The 12,231-nt window shown below is 33.5% G+C and overlaps 1 protein-coding gene across 11 annotated transcripts in view; it reads right to left on the bottom strand.

Annotated features, from left to right (window-relative positions):
* LOC127722146 (intermembrane lipid transfer protein VPS13A-like) overlaps positions 1–12,231 on the bottom strand; it is a 174,748-nt gene that overhangs the window by 57,198 nt on the left and 105,319 nt on the right. For 8 of the 11 annotated variants that reach the window (XM_052228992.1, XM_052228991.1, XM_052228997.1 and 5 more), the window contains 9 exons: positions 12,069–12,230; positions 9,233–9,390; positions 7,905–8,010; positions 5,355–5,486; positions 4,819–4,905; positions 3,810–3,923; positions 3,200–3,301; positions 2,571–2,669; positions 768–875 (listed from right to left, as the gene is read on the bottom strand). In XM_052228992.1, coding sequence (XP_052084952.1) covers positions 768–875; positions 2,571–2,669; positions 3,200–3,301; positions 3,810–3,923; positions 4,819–4,905; positions 5,355–5,486; positions 7,905–8,010; positions 9,233–9,390; positions 12,069–12,230 — 1,068 coding nt within the window. Of the gene's footprint in view, positions 1–767; positions 876–1,547; positions 1,620–2,570; positions 2,670–3,199; positions 3,302–3,809; positions 3,924–4,818; positions 4,906–5,354; positions 5,487–7,904; positions 8,011–9,232; positions 9,391–12,068; position 12,231 lie in introns of all 11 variants that reach the window. The other 3 variants (XM_052228998.1, XM_052228996.1, XM_052228994.1) reach the window with 2 other exon arrangements.

Raw genomic sequence — 12,231 nt, forward strand, 5'->3', positions numbered from 1 at the left:
ATTGAAATGGGTACACATCTTTCATGCTTTAAAATGACAAATGAATTAGGTTTACAGAACTATATATTAAGTACTGGTAATAGGTTGCATATTTATAATATTAATAATCCTTTTCATTTGCATATATACAAAACAAAACTCTACACCTATACCTGTGGCAATGTTTGAAATATTACCCTCAAAACAGATGGGAGAAAAAAATGTTCTTCAATAAAAAATATCTTAGACCTTACTAACAAAATTACTTTTTGAATGAAGGAAAGAAAAGGGTAGCTGCAAAATGGGGTAAAAATTTCTTATAACTTTTTTCATCAGAACTTATACCAATATTTTTTGGGGGGCTTTAAAATAAATTTCTTGTGAAATAGGAAAGCTATTCAACAGTCTTATTCATTTTAAACTCATATAAGTGTTAACTATTTTGTTTGAAATTAGTCGGTTATATTTTAATTTTACTAAGAGCTATTCAAACATTTGTTAGGTATTAAAAACAATATTGCTGAAGTAAAACAGTTGACCTAAACTTCCCTGTAAGTGAAAAAATTTTGGTTTCAATACCAGTTATTTTTCAATTTAAGTCCTTATAAAATTAAATAGAATTGACCAGTCTAAATAATAAAAAGGTTAACACTTATAGGATTTTAGTTGTAAATCATCAAATGTGCATACAAAGCACTAATCATTCCTTAATATCAATATGTGAAAGCCCATGTGACCAAACTGCTGGGAAGATATGGTTAATACAAGCAACAGTACTCTCCATTTACCTTCCATTTCATTTGTTTACGGTACTCCTTGATTTCCGTTGCTGAGAGCGTAGACTCAGCAAGATACACTGGCTCAGCCAATGCCGACTTCAAATTGTGTTTATTTTTCTGTCAATGTAACTGGCTTAATGAGTATTAATGCATTTATACCTATTTCTTAAAGACTTACTTTCAATAATGTTTTATTGGGAAAGAAAATTAATAGAAACTTGACAACATATTATGTCAACATATACATGATATATGTTTTTTATTAATAAATATTTTGTGTTGATTTCAGATGTTTGATTTCATTTGATTTCATCTCAACCTGTACAGATTTTATTTTATTTAAAGTTTGCTATATTGTGATGGTACATTTTTATATTGCCATAAATTGATCTTTAAATGTCTATTATTGGTAATCTTGTGTCAAGGGTTTCTGTCTCAATAAAATTTACCCTACTTCTCCTTCTTCGATGCTTAAACTTATCTCAGTCATCTGAAAAGCACAGGCATGACTAGCCTCGTTCAACTTTTCCTGCAGGTCACAACAAAAATTGAACACAAACCTGTAAATGTTGAAATCTAAAGAAAATGTAGAAAACTTCCCAAAACAATAGTTTGATACTTCCTGTATAAGATTTTACCATATGATTCATTTCCAACTTCAACTAACAAACTGAACTAAAGAAAACTGAAAAAAAATTCATCATGCACACCTGTGAAACAATAAAACATAATAAAATGTGCCAATTTAAATAACATGGGAATTATAATTCTGAAAAACAAACAAATTACCCTTTCTTCTATGGTTACAACAGCGGGCAATGCAACATCATTGAATGATTCAACAGAGTGCAATGATCCTACCTATAAAGTATTCAATATGACAGTATCAGTTTCTTTTTCGATCATTAAGTTTTTATCTTACATTTTATTTCAAAATAGAACACAGTTCAAATAATCATTTAGAAATCAAATTGATAGCCACATTTATATGTGATACACCAAATGATAATTTCCAGACCTAGTCTTTAACACTTTTTTCCTGTTTACAGTCTGTTTGGACACCATAATCTACATTCATTGATGGTTGAAACAGAGTGCCTGGGAAAACCACCAACCTTTGTCCCCTAGTAACTAACAATTATATAAAACAATTGTGCACTAACCTAACCTTTGTAATATTTGCAACTAGCCCAAATTATGACTTGAACTGTTACCAGTTAACTAAAACAATTTTTAACTTATCTCAGTTAAATTTGAACCCATAACAGCAAATCCTGACATGTCTGAAACTTTAACCCTCACCTATCCTGCTCATTTCTGCAACTGACCAGGGTTTAACTGAATCTAGACCACAGTGTTAAGATGAAGTAGGCATAAGGATTACCAAAACTACTCTGACATCATGCCCCCCCCCCCCCCCCCCCAACCAATATACAGAGATGCTATCATTCATTCTGCAAAAAACAACACAAATAAATTCCCATCATATTATATATACAATTTCTCTGTATCCTGCCTTGTTATGAGTGAATTGTACTGGGTAATATATTGTTCACATCACACATCATTTAAATGTGATGTTTAACGAAGATAATATCACTGCAAGCCTAGAATCTAGAACCAAACCGTTAGTTTCTATATTATGGAATGATAACAACACTGTATACATATATTAACGTTAGATATTATTTCCCAGCAATATTTCCATATTATTTGTATACATTTTCAGTCAGAAAACACATTTTGCCTGAATGAATCTTGTTAAATATGATGCTGAGACATTCATTGTTTGACTGTACAGTTTACACTTACTTTTTTCTTTGTACTGAAGAGTGTTTTCTGTTTGAATGAGAACATCACAATATCCAAGTTGTCATGGCCGTGTGTTGTAAAATCTTCTCCGTCACTCGCCTAAAATCATAAAATACAATATACATCACATTGTCTGTGGTGTCATGGTGATTGTTATGAAGGGTGAACTTATTGTTGATACACCAATTTAATCAACAGGTGAACTAATTAGCCCGCCTCCAGGTGCGGGATTTTCTCGCATTGTTGAAGACCCATTGGTGGCCTTGGGCTGTTTTCTGTTCTTTGGTCAGGTTGTTGTCTCTTTGACACATTCCCCATTTCCATTCTCAATTTTAATTAGGTATGGAGATGGTAGAATAACAACCTGTGAAAATATCTACGATTACAGTTATATTTGATGTGTTTATAAAGGGAAGTCACTACCAAGAGAGTTATCTAATTTGACATATCAAAGAAAAAAAAGACAAGACAAATAACATTTGACAAATTACTAAAGATTAAGCAAACATAAACCTCATCAATAATCAGGTGATCCTGAAGGGTAAGCAGTTTCTACTCCACTTAGGGGTACTTGTTATGTTAGCAAATAAATGTGTAGTGGATAAAACAAATTCTGTAATAATATTTACCTTGTAGAACAGGTCCTGTCCTGTTTTATTAACCATCCAGTAAGGACTATAGACAGATATATCCATACATCCGTCATTCTTCTTACAATGTAATCCTAGATTCTGAAATTTATTTATGAATTACAATTTAAGACTATTGGTATACAATTATAAAATTTCATGTTACTTTTCTAGCATTTCTAACAATTTATTTGATTGTTTACCTTGTATCTTTGATCAGGCCAAAAAAAATAATACATGTGTTTCTGCTAACCCTACCTACCCTAATTTTTAGTGCCTACTCTAACATTTCTTATGCCATTTTGTAACAAGCACTGTTAAAGTCAGACTGATTCCCTAGTAGTAACCAGCTAAAAAATGTTTGTAAAATAAAATGATACTGCATACCTACCTACCCTATTTTTTTCAGCCCGTTAGGGGAAACACATGTATTATTTTTTTTGCCTGACATCTTACCCATTTTGCATGTTGCTATCTATACCTACATGTTTAATATTTCACTGAAAACTGTATCTATGGAAACAGTTCAAAAAGTACATACACAATTTACAGAATCATTTAATTACTTTGATTTTTTTTTTTGTAATGCACTTTCTTTATCATATATTACCTGTGTGACCTGCTGAGCACCTTCATAAGCTTCAAATGTCAGCATGGAGAGTTCTGGTAGATCATTGGTTATGGATCTGTGTCCTACCCATTCTTTACCTTCATAGATTGGAATCTGAAAAGTTCATATAATACTGTAATTTAAAGTTTCAGAAGATAAGAGTTATACTGTAGATTCAGTTATTTTTCGTGGATACCAATTTTCATAGATTGAGAAAAACTTTTATTTTCATTGATATTTGATTTCATGGATTTTAAAATCAGGACACAATCCTATAGAAAATTTAACGTCATGGTCTACCTATATCCAGGAAATTCATGAAAATTGGTGTTCAAAGAATAATAACAAATCTACAGTGTGTCAAACAGACAGCAACCCATCAACACAAAAATCAAAAAGATATCTAGATGTCACCATAGTCTAACAATAGACACGTGTCTGTACAATATGTCAAGCAATGAGTTTTGATATATGGTGGAGGTGAATAAAACAAGTGAAACTGGGAGCTACTGCTCACTGATGATACCCCCGCCACAACTGGATAATTTTAAAAGTGTAAAAATATGTAAGTGTTCGGTAAACAGGAAGTGTTGAGTGATGAATCTGAAGAAAAAAAACGCATCACACGGTATAGCTGACTTATATAAACCCTGAAACCAAATTTCATAAATCCTTATGATGTAGTTCCTGAGAAAGATGTGATGAAAATATTCATGGGACGGATGGACAGACTGACAGACAGACAGAGGTAAAACAGTATACCCCCACTTTTTTAAAGCAGGGGTATAATAAAATGCAAATTTTTTCTGCATATTTCAACATACAATTATATGTATCTGTAAACATGTCATAACCTCTTCTATGATTATTTTGTTTTGAGATGCATTTTTGTGTTTTCAATGTGACATGACATCCAACAATGTAGAAATTATTTTGTTATTTCCAGCAGTCTCTAACCAACAACTTTATTCGCACAAAACTACAACCACAACCCCCTCTGAACACTCACCACAATTTCTACATTTGATTTGCCAACACAAGCATTTAGTAGGGCTGTGTTCTTTCCCTTCTGTAGAGTAGTGTGATCTTCTGTACCCTGAAATATATAAGGAATATTCTTAGGCAATTTGTATGTAATTTTTATTCGTTTGATATAATTGCTGTGAAAAAGAGAATAACAGTCAGTGTCAAAATTTCAGTCAATATTTCACTAAATATAGAGTTGTTACTGGAGTATGCTCAAACTTCTATGCAAATATTAATAAATGAAGAAAAATTAATGTGCAAATATCTAAATGTTCAATTTCCACCACTATTTGTTGCCATGGAAACCAATGGAATGTAACAGGTATCAATTCTCTGATACTGCTGGACTTAATTTTGTTTTAATAGGTTTATGATCTTGTATATTTACTTCAATATCAGCACCATATTTGGGCCCAAAGTATGATAACTTTGATATCCCAAGAAAATATAACTACTGAGGATAAATGAAACGTGCATTAATATCCATGACTTTCATCTGCACTGTGAACTTTAACCTACCTCCAACTGGAACCTGATTGGATAAGGTAGAAGGTTGTGAAGTATGACAGTCGGTGACAAATGGAATATGAATGACTTGGCTGACATGGTATCTCCAACATCAAAATACACATTCTCTATCTCGGCTCTCACCTAACAAGGAAGTAAAAAAACTCTTAGATGTAATTGTATATTGAATAACTACAGTGTACTGGGTGTAGATGTAATGGTATATTGAATCACTACAGTGCACTGGGTGTAGATGTAATGGTATATTGAATAACTAGTGTACTGGGTGTAGATGTAATGGTATATTGAATAACTACAGTGTGCTAGGTGTAGATGTAATGGTATATTGAATAACTACAGTGTGCTAGGTGTAGATGTAATGGTATATTGAATCACTACAGTGCACTGGGTGTAGATGTAATGGTATATTGAATAACTAGTGTACTGGGTGTAGATGTAATGGTATATTGAATAACTACAGTGTGCTAGGTGTAGATGTAATGGTATATTGAATAACTAGTGTACTGGGTGTAGATGTAATGGTATATTGAATCACTACAGTGCACTGAGTGTAGATGTAATGGTATATTGAATAACTAGTGTACTGGGTGTAGATTTAATGGTATATTGAATAACTAGTGTGCTAGGTGTAGATGTAATGGTATATTGAATAACTACAGTGTACTGTGTGTAGATGTAATGGTATATTGAATAACTACAGTGTACTGTGTGTAGATGTAATGGTATATTGAATAACTAGTGTACTGGGTGTAGATGTAATGGTATATTGAATAACTACAGTGTACTAGGTGTAGATGTAATGGTATATTGAATAACTAGTGTACATGGTGTAGATTTTATGGTATATTGAATAACTACAGTGTACTAGGTGTAGATGTAATTGTATATTGAATAACTACAGTGTACTGGGTGTAGATGTAATTGTATATTAAATAACTACAGTGTACTGGGTGTAGATGTTATGGTATATTGAATAACTACAGTGTACTGGGTGTAGATGTAATTGTATATTGAATAACTACAGTGTACTGGGTGTAGATGTAATTGTATATTGAATAACTACAGTGTACTGGGTGTAGATGTAATGGTATATTAAATAACTACAGTGTACTGGGTGTAGATGTTATGGTATATTGAATAACTACAGTGTACTGGGTGTAGATGTAATTGTATATTGAATAACTACAGTGTACTGGGTGTAGATGTAATGGTATATTGAATAACTACAGTGTACTGGGTGTAGATGTAATGGTATATTGAATAACAACAGTGTACTGGGTGTAGATGTAATGGTATATTGAATAACAACAGTGTACTGGGTGTAGATGTAATGGTATATTGAATAACAACAGTGTACTGGGTGTAGATGTAATTGTATATTGAATAACTACAGTGTACTGGGTGTAGATGTAATGGTATATTGAATAACTACAGTGTACTGGGTGTAGATGTAATGGTATATTGAATCACTACAGTGTACTGGGTGTAGATGTAATGGTATATTGAATCACTACAGTGTACTGGGTGTAGATGTAATGGTATATTGAATCACTACAGTGTACTGGGTGTAGATGTAATGGTATATTGAATAACTACAGTGTACTGGGTGTATAATTACTAGATGTTGATAAAATTACACATAGTATGATTCCTATAAAAAGAAAATTCCCATGAGGCCATTCCAAATACATTTTAATCTAAAATCGTAAAAAAGCAAGTGATATTTGTCAACATGATTTGTCTCTCTGTATTTGCAAAAATTGATGTTCAGCCTAAAATATGCATTTGGAAAAAACATAAATTCAAAATCATAATAAGTATCTTTCATGTTTATTTGTCATGGCTTAAACCGATACCTTTTATTTGAAAATTCTTAATTTGATTACATAATAAGTTAAAATAATAAAAGAAGAATGTGTCTGAGGACTGGAAGGCCCCCGCTCAAGCTTTGCATTTTTAAAAAGTTAAAAAGGAGCATAACTCTATTACGGTATATGACTCACTGCCCAAATTCAAATTCTGTCTGCTAGTTTTGGTTCTTGGCATTGTGTAAGAGTTTGATAAAATTTGATAAAAAGTTAATAAAACTTAAGTTAGAGTGTGGAACCAAAAAGGGGCAGACGGATGGAAAGACAGACGGACAGGCAGACAAGGGTAACACTTAATGCCCTGTAGCCTATGGCGGGGCATAAAAAATGAGGCTTGTATTTGAAAATATATTTTTTCCTACAAATTTTATAACAAAGAAATTTCTTCAAAAATCATCGCCATAGTGGAGTACATGTATTTTCTATGTAATGTTTTGTGAACTAGTTTTTCGTTTTGTCTTTTTCCTTTGGAACTTGGTGTTGTCTGTGTATCGTCACCATATGGTTTTTGATTGATCACTTGCTATCTTTTTCTGTTATTTTTTCCAACAAGAATTGAAGACATAATTTGCAATGTTTCAAACATTAGTAAATAATTTGAGTGACATATATATATATGAACAGAAAATTGCTTGTTTTGGTGTTAAAGAGTGTATGTGTACAGTCAACTTACCGATATATAGAATGCACTGTGTCCTGACTCCCCTTGACATGCCAATTGGACTGTTCCTAAATTCTCTGCACCCCTCCACGACACTGTTTCCTTTGATACTTGGTAGCTTAAAAGTAGAAGTACCAAATTAACCAGTTTTTTTCTTTCAAAAAAGTCCTTTTTTGTTGTCCCTTCTTAAGTCAGTTTTAATAAATTTTCATTGTTATTTGCTTTAAATAAATACATACAGCTTAAAAATAAATACAGTGATTATGAACATTCTTTCAGCCTCCCATATTGTACATTTGATCAATTAAAGTTCAAAATATAATAGTTACACTGGTCTACTGTGGATTCATTTATTTTCGTGGGTACCAATTTTCGTGGATTGAGAAAAACTTGCATATTCGTGGATATTTAATTTCGTGGTTTTGGCAAAGTCTGTATACATTCCTTTAGAAAATTTGTAATTCGTTGAACATTTAAATTCGTGGTTCCACTATACCCACGAAATCCACGAAAATTGGTATCTAACGAATATTAATGAATCCACAGTTTTTTATATGTACCTTCTTCATTTTAACAAAATTCACTGCAAAATGATCATTAATTGTACAAGCTTTTTGACAACACATCATGGATTCTTCTGGACCTTTTCCTTCTTTATTATGAAATAAGTGAGTTGTTTAACAGAGCAGAAAATCCCCAATCTTCTTGTTCATTCATTTTTAGGCCAAACCATTGCACCAATCTTTTGGCATGTGTACAATCAACAAAAAGACATGAAAGGGCTTCAAATATGTTGATACAATTTTTGTATTAAATTCATCCTTTTTTATGATTCAATGGGTGGCTCCAATGAACAACATAAATAATTCAGCTTTGACAAGAAACCGTTATATCGTATGTATACAGCATGCAATGGTATATTAGTACTTAGCAAGTCTTACTTTTCATAGACTGGTTTAAAGTGGAATTCTCCCCCTGGGTTATACACAGCCTGTACCGGTACGCTGAAGTTAGAACTTACTTTTCATAGACAGGTTTAAAGAGAAATTCTCCTCGTGGGGTATACACAGCCTGTACCAGTATGCTAAGTTAGAACTTACTTTTCATAGACTGGTTAAAAGCGGAATTCTCCCCCTGGGTTATACACCGCCTGTACCGGTACGCTGAAGTTAGAACTTACTTTTCATAGACAGGTTTAAAGAGAAATTCTCCCCCTGGGTTATACACAGATTGCAACGGTACACTGAAGTTAGAACTTACTTTTCATAGACAGGTTTAAAGAGAAATTCTCCCCCTGGGTTATACACAGCATGCAACGGTATGTTGAGGTTAGAACTTACTTTTCATAGACAGGTTTAAATAGGAATTCTCCTCCTGGGGTATACACAGCTTGTAACGGTACACTGAAGTTAGACTCAGCAGCCACAACACCACATGATTTAACATTGACATCATCTTTATAGAACACTTCTACTGGTATCTCAAAATGGTTCTTGATCTGAAAAACAAACATAAAATATTTCCATCAATACCTTTGTTCAAAGGCATTTAGCACATTGTGATTTTCCCCCTAATAATACTAAGGAGAAGGTACAATTTTGATAAAAATAATAACCCTTAACTGATATTGTCTCCATACTATCTCAACATTGACATTAGGAAAGAGAACAACTAAAAACATTGAAAGGGAAGAGTGCCATATTTTAAAGTATTTGAAGAGGTTAATCTTTCGGCACAAATTGATTTTATGCCCATGATAGCGAAGCTGATTAACCTCTAAAACTACTCTTTCTCCTTATGCTTACACACTATGTTACTAAATCATGTTTTTCTTTTTAAGACCTCATTCAGTTTGTCTTAACACTGTAAATAGTTATCAAAGGTACCAGGATTATAATTTAATACGCCAGACGCGCGTTTCGTCTACATAAGACTCATCAGTGACGCTCAGATCAAAATAGTTATAAGGCCAAACAAGTACAAAGTTGAAGAGCACTGAGGACCCAAAATTCCAAAAGGTTGTGTCAAATACGGCTAAGGTAATCTATTCCTGGGATAAGAAAATCCTTAGTTTTTCGAAAAATTCAAAGTTTTGAAACAGAAAATTTATGTAACTCACATTGCTTAAAAACAAGCAGCTTAAATTTTTGTATGACGTAAAAAAAACACCCAAAATCACTGAAAACTGTGATAATCAGTTGTATAGGCCATACAATGACCTCTAGTTGATTAATCCTCTTCATTTGTTTAAAAGTTGTCTCATTGGCAATCATACTCCATATCCTACTTTTATATAGACTGCACTGACAATATTTTCTGACCAAAATTTGGCTCTTATTAACTTTTAATCAACCATACATCATCAAGTTAAACTTTAAGACTAATCTCCATGTTACCAGGGTAACTTAAGGCTGACCTCTATACTAACCTGTACTATGAACTGTATAGACACTATTTTATTTATGACCAATAGTTGTCTCTGTGTTGACTATAACTGACAATATGTCACCAGGGTAACGTAAGACTGACCTCTATACTAACTTGTACCATGGACTGTATAGACAATATTTTGTGACCAATAGGCGTCTCTGTATTGACTATAACTGACAATATGTCACCAGGGTAACGTAAGACTGACCTCTATACTAACTTGTACCATGGACTGTATAGACAATATTTTGTGACCAATAGGCGTCTCTGTATTGAATATAACTGACAATATGTCACCAGGGTAACGTAAGGCTGACCTCTATACTAACCTGTAACATGGACTGTATAGACAATATTTTATGACCAATAGGTGTCTTTGTATTGTCTATAACTGACAATATGTCACCAGGGTAACGTAAGACTGACCTCTATACTAACCTGTACCATGGACTGTATAGACAATATTTTGTGACCAATAGGCGTCTTTGTATTGACTATAACTGACAATATGTCACCAGGGTAACGTAAGACTGACCTCTATACTAACTTGTACCATGGACTGTATAGACAATATTTTGTGACCAATAGGCATCTCTGTGTTGACTATAACTGACCATATGTTACCAGGGTAACTTAAGGCTGACCACTATACTAACCTGTACCATGGACTGTATAGACAATATTTTATGACCAATAGGCGTCTCTGTGTTAACTATAACTGACCATATGTCAAAAGAGTAACTTAAGGGTGACCTCTATACTAACCTGAACCATGGACTGTATGGACAATATTTTATGACCAATAGGCGTCTCTGTGTTGACTATAACTGACCATATGTTACCAGGGTAACTTAAGGGTGACCTCTATACTAACCTGAACCATGGACTAAATAGACACTATTTTATGACCAATAGGTGTCTCTGTGTTGACTATAGCTGACCATATGTCACCAGGGTAACTTAAGGCTGACCACTATACTAACCTGAACCATGGACTGTATAGACACTATCTTATGACCAATAGGTGTCTCTGTGTTGACTATAACTGACCATATGTCACCAGGGTAACTTAAGCCTGATCTTTATACTAACCTGAACCATGGACTGTATAGACAATATTTTATGACCAATAGGTGTCTCTGTATTAACTATAACTGACCATATGTTACCAGGGTAACTTAAGCCTGACCTCTATACTAACCTGTACCATGGACTGTGTAGACAATATTTTATGACCAATAGGTGTCTCTGTATTAACTATAACTGACCATATGTTACCAGGGTAACTTAAGCCTGACCTCTATACTAACCTGAACCATGGACTGTATAGACAATATCTTATGACCAATAGGTGTCTCTGTGTTGATTAAAACTGACCATATGTCACAAGGGTTACTTAAGGCTGACCTCTATACTAACCTGTACCATGGACTGTATAGATAATATTTTATGACCAATAGGTGTCTCTGTGTTGACTATAACTGACCATATGTCACCAGGGTAACTTAAGGCTGACCTCTATACTAACCTCAAGCATGGACTGTATAGACACTATCTTATGACCAATAGGTGTCTCTGTGTTGATTATAACTGACCATATGTCACCAGGGTAACTTAAGACTAATCTTTATACTAACCTGAACCATGGACTGTATAGACAATATTTTGTGACCAATAGGTGTCTCTGTGTTGACTATAACTGACCATATGTCACCAGGGTAACTTAAGCCTGACCTCTATACTAACCTGAACCATGGACTGTATAGACAATATTTTGTGACCAATAGGGGTCTCTGTATTGACTATAACTGACCATATGTCACCAGGGTAAGTTTTATGGTTGATTTGGTATAATCTTTTTTCTGCTCTCTTTACAGTCACTTCTCTTGTGGCATTGTACTGTTCAATC

The sequence above is a fragment of the Mytilus californianus genome, unplaced genomic scaffold, assembly GCF_021869535.1.
Source record: "Mytilus californianus isolate M0D057914Y unplaced genomic scaffold, xbMytCali1.0.p SCAF_12, whole genome shotgun sequence".
Lineage (NCBI taxonomy): Eukaryota > Metazoa > Mollusca > Bivalvia > Mytilida > Mytilidae > Mytilus > Mytilus californianus.